Source organism: Patiria miniata, unplaced genomic scaffold, assembly GCF_015706575.1.
Source record: "Patiria miniata isolate m_02_andy unplaced genomic scaffold, ASM1570657v1 HiC_scaffold_1, whole genome shotgun sequence".
NCBI classification, from domain to species: domain Eukaryota; kingdom Metazoa; phylum Echinodermata; class Asteroidea; order Valvatida; family Asterinidae; genus Patiria; species Patiria miniata.
The window spans coordinates 7,336,823-7,357,311 of record NW_024037047.1 but is presented as its reverse complement, the minus strand read 5'-3'; the positions used below and the strand labels follow the sequence as shown (position 1 = coordinate 7,357,311).

The window sequence follows — 20,489 nt, the reverse complement described above, 5'->3', positions numbered from 1 at the left end:
AAAAGATTTTAACTTGTTACTACTGTTCTAGCTTCTGTTTCAATGCATTAACCCGGTGCATTTTTTTTCCTCACTTTTGGAGGTAATTTTTTTCACCACAAAAATACACGGTGTGAAATCTTAGATACCCTAGCTACTCAAAAATTTGAAAATTCCAAAATCAATTTTGACATGTAGGCCATCAGCCTGGGGGTTTGGTCGGTATCAAATGAGGGGAATAATTGTAATTTTGATTTTGGCAAGGTACATGTATGCACCCCTGTAGCTGGAAAATATGTGATAGCATTGCAGCGGTGGCAGCTTTTTGGGTGCTATCACTACTTTTTAAAAAAAATGGCAGCCAAAACATGCTTGTTACTACATATAATTAATCCGGTTCAAGCATATTGGTGGCCATTTTGGAAAAAAAATTAAAAATGATAACACCCAAAAAACTGCCACCGCTGACACTACAAAGCTATCACATATTTTCCAATTCTAGATGTGTATACCTTCCAAAAAAAAGCTATGAGCATTGCTCTTTTCAATCATTTAATACCGGTGGCCCAATTTTCGGACCGAAGCTGATAGCCTAATGATTTTCCACACATAGGCAACTTCAGACGCTGATAAACTCGAAACAAAGTTTTGGGGGACATTCCTCATTTAGCCTCAGCAGGTCACATGTTTTTACGTGCGTTAGCAACGGAATCCAGTAATGAGACCCCAAAAATTGCGCCTATGTTTTCTCTTTTTTCTCACAAAATGTGTAGTACCACCGAGCTGAAACTTTCACAATTTAGTTGTTATGCACCCTTCTTAATTCTTTCAGTGCCTGCGAAATTTGAAAAGTTTAACCCTAAAGTGCCCAACTTCGAGCGTTTTGTTCAAAATTCTGTAAAAAAAGAAAAGTAAATAAGTTTTACTCACTAAATTTGTTGTTGTTGCTCTCTGATATATCCTTGGTATATTGGGTATATTGGAAAGTCAATAGTAGTCACGTACACATACAAAGTGATACACCCTGAAACACTGTCCTGCACACAGGAATTCCGCACTTTTTGCAGAAAAAAACGAGTGTCAATACTGCGCCCTCTCACAAGAACTCGAATGAAACAAATAAATACAGGTCGTAACTGAATGAAAATGATATTATTAGAAACAGCGAGAGCGCCCCCTTGTGATAACATGCTTACTCTACCTCGTACATGTACGAGGTTTGGCGATTTTAAGTACGAACATCACCTCGTACATGTACGAGGTTGGTGATTTCTAACTAACAAATATACCTCGTTCATTTACGACTTTGGCACTGAAAGAGTTAAGATTGTGAGCAATTTTGTTGCCTTAAACGACAATTCGTCGTGCGCCCGGCAGAAGGGCATATGCGCATATGCCCTTACGCGTGAACGCGTAATCACCAAAATGTTCCCAGCAAAAGAGCATATGCAGAAAACTGCCTCTGTTTTAATGAAGTTTAAATATTTTGTCAGAAATTTATACAAGTGTTGTTCCAAAACTTATGCTTCATACGTGTGACAAATTTCAAATTTGTCCGATTTATATCACGTGTGGGAGATCATTGGATTCATCATACGCATGGGGGAACAATGGAACCTTTCAATGCAATTTTCTTGAAAATGATTTTTGCGTCAGAACGCTCATATGCCCATCTGCTGGGCTCCCAACGAATTGATTCTCTGTGCCTTTCACTCGGGATGTGGTAAATTCAGTCTTTTACTTTCTTCAACCGACAGCCCTGCTAATTGTGATCAGAGAAACGGAAAATGACGATCTCACGGAAGTCTTGCAGAGACTTATCACCACTTATGGCGATGAAATCATACCGATTGCTGTCGACATCACCCAACACTTGGTATGGCTATTTAATAAATTTACTCTTAATTCCAAATTTGTACGACAAGAGCTATTTCTACAGAGCTCACTTGGCATGAAAGGTTATAAAGTCGAATCTCGTTTGTACAAACTCTGTTAATACAAAATTCTGGTTATAACAAACATAAAGCCTTAGTCCCGACTGTGCATTTATGTACACAATGAATGGGACTGATGTTCCTCTTAATACAAAATTCTGATATAACAAACAATTTGGCTAGGTCCGAACGAGTTTGTATTAACAAGACTCGACTGTATACAGCATTTGCTAATTTTCAGAAAGGGATGGATTCTGGGGGTTAATATTTTATAGCAAATATTGTTACACTGACCTGCTTAAAGTTTTGTGAACATAGATGCTGGAAAAATCAAGAAAAAATATGCTGTTCCTGTAGTCTGGTTCCCTGACCCTACTTCAGATGAAACAGAGCAATTTATAGATGACAGGGAATTGTCAGGTCAGGGAACCTGACTAGCCGGCGGTTCACAGATGTGTAACCGATTGCAAACAACATGTGGACTAACTAAATTCGTTTGTAGTCATCAGAACTTCTTTTGCATAATGAACATTCGTAGTCACATCACTGATAGTTTTTGGTAATACTTTTCCGGTTTTTTTCTGTGTTACCTAGGCAGCCACATTCTCCCAGGTGATCGATTCCGAGGAGAACATGGACGACCGCGCCGCCACGGCCATGGGAATACTGAACACCATCGAGACCGTCTTGAACGTTGTCGAAGAAAAACAAGAGGTAAAGACAAAAAAATCAACTCAAAAATTGATTTCTTTTCTAAATTGCTAATTTTGTAGCAACATTACGATACTCACTTTTGAATGCAACTTTGACCAAAACAAAATGGGCCCATGTTTAGTTGTTGAATTATTACTTTACAAATTTGAATTATTGGTTGCCAGACAATAATTCCGTTTGGGTGGTAGGCTGGTTCCCAATCAGTATCGATAGTGCTCGCACCGGGAGCCAGTCTACTTGCCGGTAAAACACCGCTGTGTTCTGCGCCACATCGCGCAGTACGTGACTGCATGCACCAATCTCCATATAAGGAGATATGTAGCTCTACGCTTGCGAGGTACATATCATAGACATGGCCGGAGTGGTGCTTCACAAAACATGAAGTAAAATTGTTGAACAAAATTGTTGGAAATTTGTTAATTTTGGACTTGTTTTTTTTTTTTTATTTGCTCAGGCCATTATTCCTGTCCAGGCCTCAAACCTTCTTTAAATTTACTTGTTTAAAACTGGCCAATCACATATTTATTCACTTAGTAATAGAAAAAACAAAATTTTTTGAAGAGGTTTGGAATGCAACTTTAAAGATGCAGCTTACTGGTGAATGATATAAAATTGTTTGGAGTAGACCCATATGTTAAAATACATCACGGTCCCAGGTTTTTGTTATGCATGCATGTATAAAAGAAAATTGTTTTGTGGAAAAACATGATATGGTAATTGACAGGGATGTGTACATTATACTTTGCCTTTTGGCCAATTTTCCCAACAGATTGTAGTACAACTAGAAGGCATAGTTCTCAATGTTGTGGCAGTCGTCTTACAGAACAATTTACTTGGTGAGTCACAGGTTTTTTTTTTTTTTTAATCTTGGAGAGTTTCATTGTTATGGATGCCTTAAATATTTTTCATGTGTCTGAATTTGGGCCTGCAACTTTTCTTCGGATCAGCTGATTTCCTCATTTTTCACTTTACACTTATGCCGTTAAAAATTGGGAAACACTGTACAAAGTCTTGTAAAGATTGGAATTTTTCTCCTGTTTTCGGTTGCTAATTCCAAGTTGCATGCCCGTGAATTGTGGAAGTTTTTGAAAAGATTTCTCTGAAAATATACAGTTGCTGTAAGCAAAAACAGAATCTTGACCGTCTCAAAATGGCGTGCAGATGCCTTATTGAAACTAGCCCTTAATAATTAGTATTGTGGCATACCACTAGACCAATGATTAAATTTTAATACATGTTTATATATAACTGTTTCTCCGGGTTTTATTTTTTTTTCAGATTTTTACGAGGAAGTCTTACAGCTGATTTTTAGCATGACCTGCACACACATATCACCCCCTCTCTGGCAAGTCTTTGAGATGCTGTACAACACATTTGAGCAAGACAGCTATGACTACTTTGTGGGTAAGTTACGAGTCACGATGGATTTTGCAGCAGGGAGGTGTCACTTTTGACGTCACGGATGTATTTCATGAAGGCTGTTATGTGGAGTGCTGTGGCCTCGTGGTTAAGGGCACTGGATTCGTGGTCTGTGGGTAAAGCTGCGGGTTGTGGGTTCGAGTCCAGCCAGGGTCATGGTGCGTGTGCACTTGAGCAAGGCACTTTGTCACTCACTGCTTTTCTCCACCCGGGAGTATTTGGGTACCTGTGAGGGCAGAGATGTGATTGAATAAGCTTGCTTGCGCCTAACAGGCTGCATCCAGCTGTATACTCCCCAGGGAGCTGAGATGGTATTTGGAATGTTTAATTGGCCCAATGATCAGGGGTAATAATAATACTGTAAGCGCTGTGATTTAGTTTACTAATAAGAGCGTTCTTAAATGCTGATTATTATTATTATTATCACTCAGTGTTGTCCGAGGGTTTACAAGAAGAAAAAATAACAAGTAGGGCTGTGTGTCGGAACCGGGTATCCGAGTACCCGAGTACCCGATCGCTGATGTCAGGAACCGGTTCCAGATTATGGGATCGGGTACCCGTAACCAACTTTACAAATTACTTTGTAACTTCTCAGTTTCCTCAGACTGATGGGTTTCCTATACCCTAGGTCCTCAGCTACCACCTTAGACTGATGGGTCTCCTATACCCTAGGTCCTCAGCTATCACCTTAGATGGATGGGTCTCCTATACCCTAGGTCCTCCCTCTACTGGCACTGCAACCCTACTGTTCCACTTCAGTGGGCAGTAAGCTTGCTCTAGGCTCCCGTCTACTTGGCATCCTCACAGGATGCAACTTCACACTTCACTGATTTCGCTTTTGCTACTTAAATGTTTGCTTTCTTAGAGTTTAGGCACTCTCCTGAAGACGGTCAGAGCATACTGACCGGAACGTCGAGTTTATACCTCTGGTTCTTTTCAGAACCATCCTCTTAGTTTAGAAATTATTCACACATGGTGTTTCCGCAAACGTTTCATTATTTAACTTCTCAGTCAGTGGAAAAGAAAGGTTTTGACTGTCATTTGTGGAGATCTTAAAAATGAAAACCAGGCTACATGGAAAACAAAACAGATACACAATTATGACAATCGTAAAAATGTAATACACACCCATAAAGCTACATATTGAGCTCACTGTACACATTTGTATCTTGGTGTATTGACGCACCGATGTATCGCGCGGACCTTTACGAACAATCTGAACAGCAACCTCTGAGATTTTAATTTTGGTGTCGGATTTCTTTTATGGTACCCAAGCTTTTTACTACCCGTAAATGCACACCTCTATTCTCAAGTTATAATCGGGTGGGACTCGAACCCACGACCTCCTGCTTACTAGCGCAGGTGTCTTCCCACTCGACCACCGAGCTTGCTGGGGTCGGCTGGCCGGTTGGAGTCTGATGTAGCAGCTTTTACCGCAACTAAACATTTAGTCTAACTCCCATAACTGCTTTACTTGGAAATTTTCTCGAATCCCTCTAAATTCTACAATCTTCCATTGTGAAGAAAAGGAATTGTAAATTCTTTGTACATGAACCTATGTTTTTCAGGGTTTCTCAGTCACTCTTGAAAACAGGGAAAAACCTAGAAGATGAGTTTGCAATAACCCTAACCGCCCTGAATCCTTCAAAATCCTCTTTGCCAAAGTGAAGGAATTTGGAGGATTGGGGTTACATGGCAAAAGTGCATTACTGATTTCGTAGGATGCACTTTGTCAAGGTCTTGGGCCGGACCTTGTGTTGTCTTTTGCTCAGCCATGCATACATATAGGCCTGGATTATGCTTGAAATCCCCGTACTGCTTCAGGATGTCACTGGCCAAACCTCAACATATTGACATTCACTGCCGCAGGATTTAGCAGGATTCAGGCAGTGGTCACCCCTCCACAGACCATATTCAAGAAATAATGGAGGAATTTGCAGGATTGAGGCTATATGCTATTTTTTTCCATGAGGCCAATTGGAGGATTTTGCAGGATTGAGGCTACATCCTAGCAAAAAGGCCTAGGGAGTTATTTCCAGTCAGGGAAAACTCGGGGAATTTTGGGGGAAAAAATAAAAAAATCAGGGAAGCTTCAGGGAATTTAAAAGTGACCCAGAAGGAAAAAGTTTTCACCAGTTTGGCGTATGTTCTAAATAAGGTTATTGTATGCACAGGCTGCCACTCTCTTGAATATGGTGGGGAAAGGATGGCTATAAGGGGAGAAAGGAGGCCCTCGCTTGTCAACAAGTTGCCTGTGTATTATCAGAACTCCTAATTGCTTTGCTGCAACCACCTCATTCAAGTGAAAAACATCTCATGGAAGTATGGAAATATCTCAGGGAAAACTCAGCGAAAATGCAGGGAAGTTTGTTTCATAAAGTGCTTGAAACTCTATAATTTTTTTTTTCAGAAATGATGCCAGCGTTGCATAACTACATCACAACAGACCCTCCTGCCTTTCTGTCCAGTCACAGACATCTTGAGATCATCTACAACATGTGCAAGAAGGTTTGTGACTCGCTAGACAGAGACCCTCAAGGCAGAAAGGAAACCAAGGATTCCTCAAAAGGGCCCTAGGCACTGTAACTCGCAAGCCTGAAGAAACCCGTAGAGAGAAGACAATGAGAAGAAATGACAGTTTTAGAGGTGGGAGGAAAACCCCAGAAGAATATTCTGGGGAAAACCCACGGAATCAGGTAGGGACCGACTCAATTTACATTGTGGACCGGGGTAGGAATCGAACCCAGGCCATAGAGGTGGAAGGCGAGGAAAGAATCACTGCTCTGCCAGCCTGACTCCCCTATTCACCAAATCCACCCAAATTCTCCAAAATTACAATACAGGATGAGTAAAAAAAACCGAAACCCAAATGTTAAGAAGTGTTTAAGTGAAGCTCTGCATGTAGCACTTTCAAAATCTAGATTATAAAAGCCCAATTCATGATCTTTCTTTTAGTACAAGAATCATTCAAATCACTCATGTACTTTTCAAGTTACGGAATTTTAAGCACTTCCAAAATCTAGATTATAAAAGCCCAATTCATAAAAAAAAGGTGTGCGTTCTTTCAGCAAAACGAAAACAATTTACACATCCCTATGTGATTTGTTTTCGTTTTGCTGAAAGAACACTTACCTTTTTGTGATCCATGGACAGAACTTTAAAACGGTGGTTGTGTGTAAAATTCCGTAACTTGAAAGTACATGAGTGATTTGAATGATTCTTGTACTAAAAGATATAGCTTATGAATTGGGCTTGCATATCCTAGATTTTGTAAGTGCTAGATGTAGAACTTCACTATTAAAAACAATGGTCCCGTTTTTTTTTTACTCACCCTGTTTGTTAACAATAAGGCCCTCAGTAATTTTACTATATCGCTGTCTCGCAGTGTGTTCATAATTTCTTGGGTTCAAGTGGCAAATATCCTGTGGCTGGATTTTTATTCACGCCATAGAATGTGTTCTTTTCCAGCGATTGGAGTTAGTTGCATTACAATAACAAAAATCCAAATCGAATCTTCAACCAAGACTACTCCAAATAGTGCGGCAGATATGTGATGGGATTGTGCCTTTGATGATACAAGCATGAAATTTGGCACGCAGTCAGTGAGTCAGAGCATGTCATGAGAAAGATATTTGGCTATAGGGCCATCGCAGATTTGTCCTTTAAAGAAAATATAGGTGGAATAACAAGCAACGGCAGTCGTTTTGAAAATTTTGAAAATTGCTTGTTATTCTACCTATATTTTTTCGAAGGATAACTCTGCGATGGCCCTATAGCCAAATATCTTTCTTAAGATGTACTCTGATTGTGTGCCGAGTTTCATGCTTGTATCATCAAAGGCACAGTTCCCCCAAATATTTCCCCTATCTGCCCCACTAAAACCATAAGGCCACGGCACTCCATAGACAACAACTTAACCAACTTTTTTTTCTCTCTTTGAACTCTTAAGGTTCTAGAAGAGGAGGCTGGAGATGACCCAGAGAGCCACGCTGCCAAGCTCCTAGAGGTCATCCTGCTTCAGTTCAAAGGAGAAATTGATCACGTAATAACTCTGGCCTAGAGGCCCGCAATCAATTTTTTTGTTAACCCTAAAGACAGGTTCATTGTTCAAAGGTTTGTGAGTGAAAAGCAAATTTGAGGTTTCAAAACATTCGCTGACCAGGTCACTGTGAGAGTTGGTAAAGCGGCTCATGAAAGCATTCATCCGGCCCGAGTGCGAGGTCATATGTACACAGGGACCGCACGAACCCACGTGCTGTGGCCAAAAATTTTGTAGAAACACGATACGGTGTATCAAGTCCGAGCGGTAAAATCTTGTTAAAAATATATTTTAACGGAAAATACATACACAGAAAAGAGAGGTCACTTTCTGGGAATTACTTGGCAGATATTCTCTTTCTCCACTGATGTTTGTTTGGTATTTTCTACGATCCAAATTCGTCCTGTTACGCATGGTACATCATAGTACTGTATGTAGGTAGTAGTCACTGGTTCGGATCCTACATTATAGCTTTGATACTGTTAGCATGCTGTGGGAACCAGCAAATACCGATGGCACTGCTGCTGCACGGAACACTGTACAGCAGCATGGCTTTGTTGTCGTGCATATTTTGATCACAAATGCGTCAGAAATATAGGTTTTTCGTCAAGATTTAGCGTGTTAAGATGCAATAATATCGTGTGTAACGATGATACTGTGCATGTAAATAGCGTGTGTAATATTAAACTGTGTGTATCGGGGGCTGAAAAATGTGATCAGCAATTTTTTTTTCTGTACGAGTCACTATACTGACGGCTCGATCGGCTACTTCTACCACGTGGTCTGGGTAATATTTCCCGTGTCGAAAGTCCAAGTGCGGACAGTGGTCACGTTTGACCATTTTTTATTTTTCCATCGGCTCGGTAAACCCTTAAAAAAGAAGTCCAGTGCAGACACGGCTTTAAAGGCAAATTCACCTCATGTCCAGCGAAGCCATTACAAACAGCAATTTGAGCTAGCTTGTAAAGCTCCTTGCGCTTATTTGTTGTGTGTGTTTTTTTGTCAGTGTGTGCCCTTGTTCATCGAGGTGGTCATGACGAGGCTGACTAGAGAGGTCAAGACGACGGAGCTGAGGCAGATGTGCCTGCAGGTGGTGGTAGCAGCGTTATACTACAACCCTCTACTCCTGATGGAGACGCTGGAGAAGATGACGATACCCAACACCAACGAGGCAGTCACGACGCAGTTCATCAAACAGTGGCTGCACGACACCGACTGCTTCTTAGGGTGAGTGTCTGGTGGTGGGGGGGGGGGGGGGATGGGGAACTCTACTAACCCCCTCCTCCTGATAAAGATGCTTGAAAACATGATGATACCTAATACCGACGAAGCGGTCGCAGATGTCTTACCACTCGACCACCAAGGGCAAACCCTAATATTGATTTACATCACCCCGATCATTCCATCTTATGAATAGTTAATGCGGTACCCGCTGCTATGTACCGTACATCATATTCGAACCAGCCAACTGATCCCACAAGCTCGGTGGTCGAGTGCAAGACGTCTGTACTAGAAAGCAGGAGGTTGTGGGTTTGAGTCCCACCCGAGTGATTTTTCCAACTGTCACTCGGGAGGTAACACACTGAGTATACAGTGTGAAGGGCAAAACCTAATTTTTTGATAAACTGTCGTTGCACAACATTGACTGCTTCTTAGGGTGAGTTTCTGGTGGTGGGGAAGGGGAGGGGGGGGGGGGCCTCGAATGTCATGGCCCTGCTAATCACGGTATTTTGTACTTTAACTCATTATTCCCTGTATTGTCCCAAACTGCCCTGCCTGTTACTTATACTTAGGGCTGTCCTGGGTATATCAAATATTCGTTCATCAACTGCATATTCGAAGAGCTTTTTGCCGGTTTCATGTTACAAAAAAAAAGTAGAAATAAAAAAACGACGCACGTGCACACACGGGCCATGATGTTATGTCGGTAAAGTTGCGGCGTTTTATTGTCAGATGCCACATTTGTGTCGACTGCGGTTCAGTGTGCCCCATCCTTTTGGCAGGTTGAAGCTCTTGACTCTTACAAAGTACTTGCTGTAAAACACTCCAGCGGTCCATATTATCGATCGCCGCAAGCAACTTTTAACCGGCGCGCTTTGTGTGTAACTTCTGACTGGTGCGGCATGCAGTTGCAGTTGGAGTGTGTAACTTGATCAGAGAGTATTGAATGTTCGGTGAAACGCAGTTCCGAATAATCAAATACTAAACTAATCAAAAATGGACAGTCTTACTTACATGCATATTTCAGTAAAACTTGACTTTACCCATTATCATGTAAGCTACATAGTTTTACATTGTATTTATTCACTGAAGAATCAATGAAACCATAGAGTGCTCGGGTGGATTCGGGTGCTACAGTTAGTAATAGGCAGGGTGGTTTTGGGCGATACAGTGAGTAATAGGCAGGGTGGTTTTGGGCGCTACAGTGAGTAATAGGCAGGGTGGTTTTGGGTGCTACAGTTAGTAATAGGCAGGGTGGTTTTGGGCGCTTCAGGGAGTAATAGGCAGGGCGGTTTCATGCGCTACAATGACTAAAGGTTTAAGGCCAGTTCATACTTCATGCGGATTTTCAGTGCAAAGCATATTTGATACGGTAACAGTGAACATCACAATGAAAATTCAGTTATTGACGTCATGAACCTCGCTTTGACTTTTGTTTTCACGTGAAGTACGAATCGAAAAATCCAGACAAGGAAAGGACTGTAACAACCCAACCAAACGCTACCTTTTGTTTATTGATTGCAGGTTGCACGATCGAAAGGTGTGCGTGCTGGGGATCTGCACTTTGGTATCCCTACCCAACTTGCCCCCGTGGTCATCGAGTGTGCACAGCAGTTCATACCGGCACTCCTGCTGCTGTTCGGGGGTCTGAAGAGGGCGTACGAATGTGAGTGGGGTATTGATTAAAGGGAAAATACAACATTTGCAAGCATCAAAAAATAAAACTTCCAAATCATTTTGAAATACCTTGCTGGACTGTGAATGACAGTGTAAAGCATCCTGTAAAATCATGGCACCTGGTATACTGTCATTTTCAAGAAAAGTGGTATTTTTGTATCAATTGCCAACGCTGGTCGGCCAACCAGCGTTGGAAAAAACTGGCTTTTTTTCAAATACTGGCCCCAATTGACCATCGCACTTGTTTGCAATCGATTACACACCTATGAACGGGTACAAGCCAGCTAGACTGGTTCCCTGACCTTACAATTCCCCAATGTATGTAAACTGCTCTGTTTCTTCTTATATGGAGTCAGGGAACCAGACTACAGGAAAATGATTGTTTTTCTTGGTTTTTATAGCATTTTCGAACCCAAAACCTCAAAAAAGTCAGTGTAACTATATTTGCTTTATATTTCCAACCCCCCAATTCCATCTCTTTCTGGAAATTACAGCAATAGCAAATGATGTATATTCCCTTTAAGTATCGATGTATCGATGATGAGTCAACACGTATTAATAGGAGTGACGTATACATTGTATAAAACAACATAGCCAGGGTTCCCAGTCACTCTGGAAATCAGGGAAAACCTTGAGAATGAGTTTCCATATTTCCAGTCGGGGAAAACTCAGGGAATTTGGGGAAAACACCAAAATTCGGGAAAACTCAGGGAATTTGACAGTGACCCAGAAGGGAAAGGTTTTTGCCAGCTTGGTGTATGTGCATCTTGTGCCATTTGTCCAAGTTGTGTCCGTTGATCAACTGGCTATGGTGGCGTTTTAGTGTTTATGCAGTGTGAATATCACACACCTCTCCAGAAAATAACAATTGGCTGTGCTATACCACCTCTTGACTTCCCAGTAACCTCGTTAACCAGTTCGCGCCGGGATTATTTTGACATTGACCGGACCCAGGTGCAGGTTTGTTTTTCATGAACCTCGATGCCAGACGGGTTCAGGCCGTCATCTGTGGGTAGCACACCCTAATATTTCCGGCCTCGCTCGCTGTGAGCGGGTCGCTGACAGATATTTCCGGCCTCGCTCGTTGGGTGTTTATCCGTCATCTGTTCCGAATACCGCAAAACCTTTGCATGTGTACACGTCATCCTACGTGAACTGGTCGAAGAATATTTCTCTTGCCAGCTCACGATGAAGACATTTCTCATGGAAATTTGGAAATTTCTCAGGGAAACGTCGGGGGAAAACTCAGGGAATTTTGTTTTTATAAAGTGCTGGGAAACCTGGAAAAACACGGCATTCTACTGCACAGCAGTACTTAGATTGTGTAAATTGTCAGTTTAAATACAGCATGAGCACACACTCTTGTTTTACTATACTCCCAAGGACAATGCTTTGTGTTTCCCATTGTCCCTGTAATATAACACTCTCCCATAGACTTAGCACACAAACTTACTACAGAGGACCGTTTCCAACAAAAGACCCAACTCCCGAGGACTGAGAGGATCTGTTGTTCTCCCTTTGTGTGTCGGTCCTCAAGGGTTATGTAAAACATGTATGCAAGAACAAGTGCAGTTTTTACATTGTCGCTGGCTACAGTTTGATTGATGAGTCTGAACCCTGACATTTCACGTTCCCCCTCAGGTCGAGCGATCGTAGAGGATGAGGAATCGGAAGAGGAAGATGATGACAGTGACTATGAGGAGCAAGCACTCGACAGCGACGAGGATGAAATTGACGAGGAAAACGCTGAATATCTTGAGCATCTGGAGAGAATTGTGAGTACAGTACTTGGAGATGGGAGGAGGACCCAAGTAAGATGGGGTTCATACAAGAACTATCTCTCACCAACCTCCCTGTCCGCGGTGTTTTTATTTGCAGCACACATCGTCAATGGATCATGATTATTCAGCTAGTTCGATGTTTATTCATAAGAAAATAACGACGACGTGACCGTATTGCTATCACTCAGTCATGCATGTACATTAAACAATTTAAAAGAACGGCTTTCGTCGAGCTGCCACAGTGGCCTAGTGGATAGTGGAGTGAGCCATAAATTGCAACATCTGTGGCTCGAGCCCATGCCCATTTTCATCAAATATTTTTTGTTGGTTGGGATAGGTTTAATTGAAGGGAAAACATTTCGAGAACCTAAGTGTCTTCCATCCACACAGCGTGATGAATATTCATGTTAGGGTGCATGATGGGATTGGTGGAAAGACGCAGTATGTATGCATGCATGTATGCTGCAGAAAAAAAAAATACGCACTCTGTCCATAGTTTTTCGGTGACTGCTACTCTGTCTTAACTCTGAATGAGGACATAAGTCTTCCTGCAATGGACAGTTTTGCTGTGGTTCCAGATTGGACCATACGTTCCGTCCACCATTGGTTTGTGTTCACAGTACTTATGACCAACTTTGAGTGAGGTCAACGACCAAAAGTCCTCATCTAATTGGTCAGTGCTAATAGTTCAGTTTATAGTTAAGCTCACATTTATTGACAAGTCAAAAACGTTTAATTCCGAGAAAAAGGCCAATAAAGTTTGGAGTTTTGTATCTGGAGAATGATAGAAGGTAACTGTTTTTCCTGAAAAGAAAACACTTTTATGCCACATTTTTTTTGATTTTTTTTTTTTAATATGTGCAGTAGACATCAAAGATTCCAAATATCAATAAATACGAAAATCAAAAAAAACAAACTCCCATTTGTTTTAAGAATATTTTTCTCCACTACCACCTGTGCCCAGTTCCGTCTCATTTTGCCAGGATGCCTCACATAATTATGTGCTAATAGTCTAGGGGCTAGACGATGTTATGGTTTGATACGCGATAAAACGCCGCTGCGTTAACCCGCCGCCGCGAGAGGGCGTTATTACGACACAGCAATTTCATCACGAACCCTCAGAACCAACGTCAAGGCCAATTCGTTTTTGGTTGTGTAATGCGCGCACACCTGTTTGGCCTAATCTATGCAGCGCGCATTCAAAAAAATTCATTGTAGTTCTGAAGCAAACTCTCAAATTTCATCCAGTAATATAAAACAGGCAGCAAGACTTTTGTGCAACTTCACTGGTCAGCTCTTTTGTTGTGTGCAGTATGCGTGGGACTGAAAATGGACCGTAATTGCCTGCAGAAGTCGCGCATGCACACTTGTTTCCCCCATTTTTCGGGGGAAGATTTTAGAAATTGGCTTAGCCGCCCTCTCGCAGTGGCGGGTAATCGCGGCGGCGGGTTATCGCGTATCAAACCATAACAACGTCTAGCCCCTAGACTAATGTGCTAAGCACGACTGTTTCAAATAGCGTACTGAATTTCAAAACAGTCGGTGATTGCATTTCACAAATCTGATTATTTTGTTGTTGGTTTTGCATCAGGCCGCGGGACGGGAAATCGACGAGGATGAAGACGATGAGGAGACGGTCTTGGAGGGATTCAACACGCCGCTGGATGATGAAGACGGTCCCTTTGATGATGAGTACATGCTCTTCAAGACGGTTCTCACAAGTAAGTCCATGTATTCGCTGACATCATTTTTATATCCCCCTGGCATTCAAGCCAGACAGGGGGATATTGCGATCGCATATTCCTTCTGTGTGTGGGTCTGCGTTTGTTTATGGTGTAAATCGAGGACACACACATGCAACATCATCGGTGAATCGAGGTCAGAAACCGAATCGAGGACTCCTCGGTTGGAAAACGTGTACAAAACTAATGAGAGCTGTTGCGAAAAAGTTAAGAGTACAAACAAAGGAAAAGGGAAGAGGAACAAAAGAAAATCCTTGATTTACACCATAAACAAACATGCGTGGGTGTGTGTGTGTTCCATTTCACTGTAAATTTCAGTCATCAATCTCAACCAAACTTGAAAGGTGGTCTGTGGAGAGAAGGCCGACGTCAAAGAAATCGTTTCAATATGGATATTTACGAGGTCTCTGGAGAGATACTAATGACTCTAACATATTTTTAATAGTCCGGTGTCTCACGGTAACTCTCCATTCAACCCAAACTCCCCATTCAACTGAGAACTGGTACCTACCGGGTGGACAATCAAGGCCGTCACTGAAAATTGTCCTTACTAACTGCCTGTACATGTACATGTGAACAAACTGGCAGGATGCCAGGGGATCGAGCAAGTGTTTAATACTTGCAGTATTTTCTATTTTAAAAAAAATTGTGTTTTTACTCTTTAATTTTAATTAATTTAAATTAATTTACTTTAATTTTTGTAAATCTTTGCATCATGTTTTTTAAGTGTAAATGTAAAAAAAAACTTTCCTTACCACATTGTTTATGGACTTGGCTCTCCCCAGAACTGAATTGTTTGCACAGTCATGCGGAAATCACTAGATTGTAAAAAATGGACAAGTTGAAAACTCACTGTTTCCAACCCAGCTTTTCGCTGCCAAGGAGTGATTAAATCAGAGGTCTTGTGTGTAAAGTCTGTTCCTTGATCTGTACTCTTTATGTGATGTAAAAATGAAGTCCATATGTGAAAATATAAGAATGTTATGCCTGTTTATTGATCTGGTCCCATTTATCAAACTGCAAGCCATTTCACACATGACTAAATGGCACTCCATACCTCAAATTGTGCATGGATACTTCTGAAACACTTTTCTTAAAGCTATAGTCCATCATTTGCAGCTATCCACAAAGTAACTGACGTAATTATTGTTGAAAAGCATACTTGGTTTAAAGATAGTAAGGGGACTAAACTTCCTGTGAAATTATTCTTTCTGGCAAGCTGTCATTTTGAAGAAATCAATGAATTCAAAGAAGGCCTTTCCATGGAAATTGCCGTTACTTAGTAGTTCGATTTTTTTATTCGGCGAGGCGCGCACAAACGTTAACACGACGCACACACGCGCACGGTTGCTATAATTCTTTGGATCAGTGCGCCACATCACGTTGCTGCATTGGGCCCAGTGAGAACATGTCTCGGACGCTGAAATCGGGCCCAATTCAAAACATGATTCAGCAACTTTTGATTTGAAAGCGAGGTCCTAGATCGTTGTTTTTCTCGAAATATACAGCCGAAGCTGAGCTGAAACCTCATCAGGTTAGTTGTTCAGCACCCTTCATTAGATTTTGGGCACTTTTGTTGCTTCAAACGAACAAAATGCACCAATTACAAATGATGGACTATACCTTTAAATGTTTGTAATGTAAACACAATGAATAAGCTACACCATTAGAACTCTGAAGGTCATGAAGATGTTTTTATGCCATCTTTACTGTAGACATCCAAGCCAGCAATCCATCATGGTACAACGCCCTGACGTCGCATCTCACCGTAGAACAACAGAACGACATGCAGGAGATTGCCAAGACGGCCGACCAGAGGAAAGCAGCTGCCGGTGAGTCAAAATATTATAGCTTAGCAAAATACATGTGCTTAGCAAAGATGGGAACTACTTCCATGTAATATACGCTGTATGACATTTTGCCTAGTAACCGTTTTTTGGTGTTTTTTTTGCCTGACAAATATTTTCTGTGCTTAGTTAAATTCATGGGCTTAGCAACAAAATAAGCAGGGAACCAGTTGCATGCAATATACGCTGTATGACATTTTGGCTGGTGACCAGTTTTTGCTCTGCAAATATTTCCTGTGCTTAGCAACTTTTTGTGCTTAGCACAATTCAGCTGGGAACCAGTCGCATGCAATTTACAATGTGTGTCATTTTGGCTGGTAACCGTTTCTTCTTTTTTTTTTTTGCTTAGCAAATATTTTCTATGCTTAGTAAAATTCAGCAAGGAACCAGTGATGTCATTTTTTTTTTTTGGCCTTTTTAAATATTTTCTCTGCTTAAAAGTAAATGCATGAGCTTACCAAAAAAAATTAGCTGGCAACCAGTCACATCCAATATACACTGCATGACATTTTGGCTGGTAGCTGTGTTTATTTTTTTTTTTTTTGGCCTGGCAAATGTTTTTTTTGTGCCTAAGCAAATTCATGTGCTTAGCCAACATTAGCTGGGAACCAGTCACAAACAGTACAAAACCCATGGCATTTTGGCTGGTAACCATTTTTTTTTGGCAAAGCCAAATGTTTTTGTGTCGAGCAACTCCATAAAAAAAAGGCTAAGCAAACATCAGCTGGGAATCATTTCTATGGGATATTCACTGCATGAGTCGTTGGCTGTTAACTCAATGTTATGATGTGTACATAAGTTAATGAAATTTTGCTGAATATATATATGAGGTGTAGTAAAATCAATATACAGTGTAACCCATGTGGTATATTTTCGTGAGGATAGTCAATGTTAGCGCCCCTCGGTATTGGAAGTTGACAAACTAGTTCTTTGTTTGTACTTTCATCGCCTTCCACCGCTGTGACCCGGGTTCGAATCCTGCTTTGGCCAATATGTGGATTGCCAGTTTTAGTCCCTGCCTGATTGCGTGGGTTTTCCTCAGAATACTCCTCTGGGGTATTCCTCCCATCTCTAAACTGTAATTTCTTCACATTGTCTTTTCTTTACTGGGCCCATGGGAGATCAGTGGATTCCATTGAATGGGCTACCCAGTTTAAAGAAAGATTTAAATGAATTAAATAAATAAATAATAAATACACTTCCAATACCTTGGGCCGCTAATATCAACTATCCACTCTCAAACCATGATATATTTTTTATATAATAATAATAATAATAATAAGAAATTTATAAAGCGCAGACAATCGCAGAAAAATCCACCTCAAGGCGCTTAAACAAATAATAAACATACAAACTGTAATATTTAAGTTAAGAAAACTAATTCCAATAAAACCTTAAGACAATACAAAAACAATTCCAAAAGCTGCATGGGGGGATTACAATCTAAAATTTAAAAAGCGATTTACAACACTCAAGCAAACATACTAGATAAAAACAGGAATAAAAGGTATTTGCCGATAAAATACAACCATCAAACTTTTATACATGGAAAATATCCTGTGTGGACCTAAATTGTTCACTTTCATCTTTAGTACGAGATCCAAATTGATTGTTGCCAATATGCTTGTTGTTTTATTAACGCAGATTCCAGACAGATCGAGAAGCAAGGCGGGTACAAGTTTCAGGCCCCGAATGTCCCCAAAAGTTTCAACTTTGGCAGTATGTCGTAGTGGCTGTTTTGATAGCATTGTTTTTTTAGCGATTGAGACTGTCAAATAGCAATCCTTGTCACCCAGAGCCTTCCATATCAGTGACAAATACAGTTTGTCGTTTGCCACCAACAGATTTTAGAAACAAACATGAAGTTTACAATCAAGTCGGCTTCGTGTGTTTTCTGGCATTTTTTTTTTGGTTTTATTTGCTTGCGAGTTTAAATACTATCAGATTGCCTCCTGTAATAGTCTTTAATTCAGATTTTTTTTATGTAAAGAGAAGATGACAGCCTAAAGGCCAGTTTATACTTCACGCAAATGCGAAGTGGATTTTGACGTCACTAAACATTCGGTGCGAAAATTCGCCAGAATGGAAATGTGTTCCACCTTGGCGAATTTGCAACGCGAAAAGCTGCTGTGGCGTGACTAATTCGCGTTCCCGTTCCCGTTCGCGCATAGTACGAACCACCCCTGATTTGGTTTAGAAGTGCACATTTTCTTTATCAATCTTTTTCAAGACCAAATCTGACACTTATTTTCTGCGGTTCTCTGAACACATTGGATACTTTTTGAAAGCAGATTTTCATTGTACAGTTACCATGCAGGGAAAGTCGGTAGTTGCGTCGACATGAGAGAAATTTACTAGAAGCGCCATTTATTGCGCTTTTACTTTTTGGTAAAATTCACATCAATCAGACAAAATGTGGCTGCTTTAATGGAATGTTTAGAATTGAAGTCCAAAATGAATTCGCCTGTCATTTTTTAATTGCCAAGATGTTGGTTGAATTTGAACAATCTCAACCAAAACTGATGTATGAAAAATGACAATAAAAAATGATTTGAACTTGTAAAAAACAAATTATCAAGTTAGACTGACTTCTTTGCTTTTGGTCACATAGTGATTTGGCTTATTTTTTTTATGTCATTACAAACTAATTTCTCGGTTGAACTTGGTTGAAGCAATATGTCATTTTTTTGCTTAAAATGTTTCTATGGCTATTGAAAGTTGTGAACAACCCAGTTTGAAGACCTCAAAATGTGCCAACCGTGTGAAATGTTATTTCACACGGCTGGACTGTGGAGTTTTGCAAGAGTAATGGCTGAAAGCATACAGAATACAGGGTGAGTAAACAAAACGCGAAACCCAAACCCAAAGACATATATTTCATATTTAAAATAATATGTAGCGCCCAAAAAAATAATGACTGGTAAGCCAATTTAATCAATGAAAAAATTACTTCAACTGCTCAATCCATTCAAATTACGTCACCATTTAAACGAAATGACCCTAAAATCAGTTTCGTCCAAAAAAAGCAATGTATTGTGTGTTCAGACTGTTTGGAACAACAAAGAATACGACACACAATTCTTGTTTCAACAACAAACTGTCAACAACTGTAGTACGCAATATCTTTATTAACAATGCTGCTTGGGCTAACATATACTAACTAACTAATAGGATTGATAAAATCCACCTTTTTTTTTAAAGACAGGCCTTCAAAAGGACTTTGTTGAATATTTTTAACTTTTAAACTTAGGTTTAATCGCTGGTGATGTTTGAAGAGAATTATAACGACAATTCTTGATGTCGCTTTTTGGACAAAACAGATTTTAGGGTCATTTGGTTTAAATGGTGATATAATTTGAACGAGCAATTGAAGTATTTGTTTTCATCTAAAAGTAGTTTATGAAATTGGCTTACCATAATTAGTCATCGTTTTTTTTTGGTGCTACATATTTTTTTTTTTTAATCTGAAATACATTTCATTGGGTTTGGGTTCCGCTTTTTTTTTTTAGTCACCCTGTACTTGCAGAGTTCCAAGATGATTCTTGTTTGCTTTCAAAGTTCGTAGTATGTCTCCAAATATATCATCTGCAAAGCTGCTTGATATGAAAATGTCTATGACATCCTGTTTTAAATGTTTGTTTATTTGTGTGTGTGTTTGTTTGATTTGGTTTGCTTCATTTAATTTTTTAAGCAATTAATTGAAAACGGGAAACATCTTCTTGAAATTTTACGAATTGTTCAAATATGTTGTAAATAAGATTTTTTTTCCACAAAATTCACAATATGTGACCAAATCTGAGGTCGGACTGTAATTTTGCGTTTTGTATTTTTTAGGAACGTTTAAATCAAATCAATTATAGTGTAGTAAACGTTTAAATGTTGCTATCAAGTCTGATCAATCTTTGAATAACCTTTGCTTTTCTTTTGATTAGAAGATGTCCCGTTTTTAAAATCTTTCGTAACAATGACTTCAGTCCGGTGTAACAATCAAGTTTGTTTTGTTATCCTGCTTTCTTGGTCCATGTAATGGCTGCAGATATAGGGCCTTTTTATTGTTATTAAATTCACCACTCATAGCCTACTAATTTAAAGGAAAATTCAAATCAATGCCGAATTTGTACAGAATCAAATTTAAA

At 40.2% G+C, this 20,489-nt stretch overlaps 1 protein-coding gene across 1 annotated transcript in view; it reads left to right on the top strand.

Annotated features, from left to right (window-relative positions):
* Window positions 1-18,924, top strand: part of LOC119721364 (importin-7-like) — a 41,755-nt gene extending 22,831 nt beyond the window's left edge. Inside the window, 13 exon segments of the mRNA XM_038191418.1 lie at window positions 1,737-1,855; window positions 2,508-2,627; window positions 3,397-3,463; window positions 3,906-4,031; window positions 6,457-6,554; window positions 7,996-8,088; window positions 9,092-9,312; window positions 10,831-10,895; window positions 10,898-10,972; window positions 12,625-12,758; window positions 14,356-14,485; window positions 16,222-16,338; window positions 17,998-18,924. Of these exon segments, the coding sequence (XP_038047346.1) occupies window positions 1,737-1,855; window positions 2,508-2,627; window positions 3,397-3,463; window positions 3,906-4,031; window positions 6,457-6,554; window positions 7,996-8,088; window positions 9,092-9,312; window positions 10,831-10,895; window positions 10,898-10,972; window positions 12,625-12,758; window positions 14,356-14,485; window positions 16,222-16,338; window positions 17,998-18,083 (1,451 nt within the window). The 3' untranslated portion in view covers window positions 18,084-18,924.
* Window positions 18,925-20,489: the final 1,565 nt, after the last annotated feature.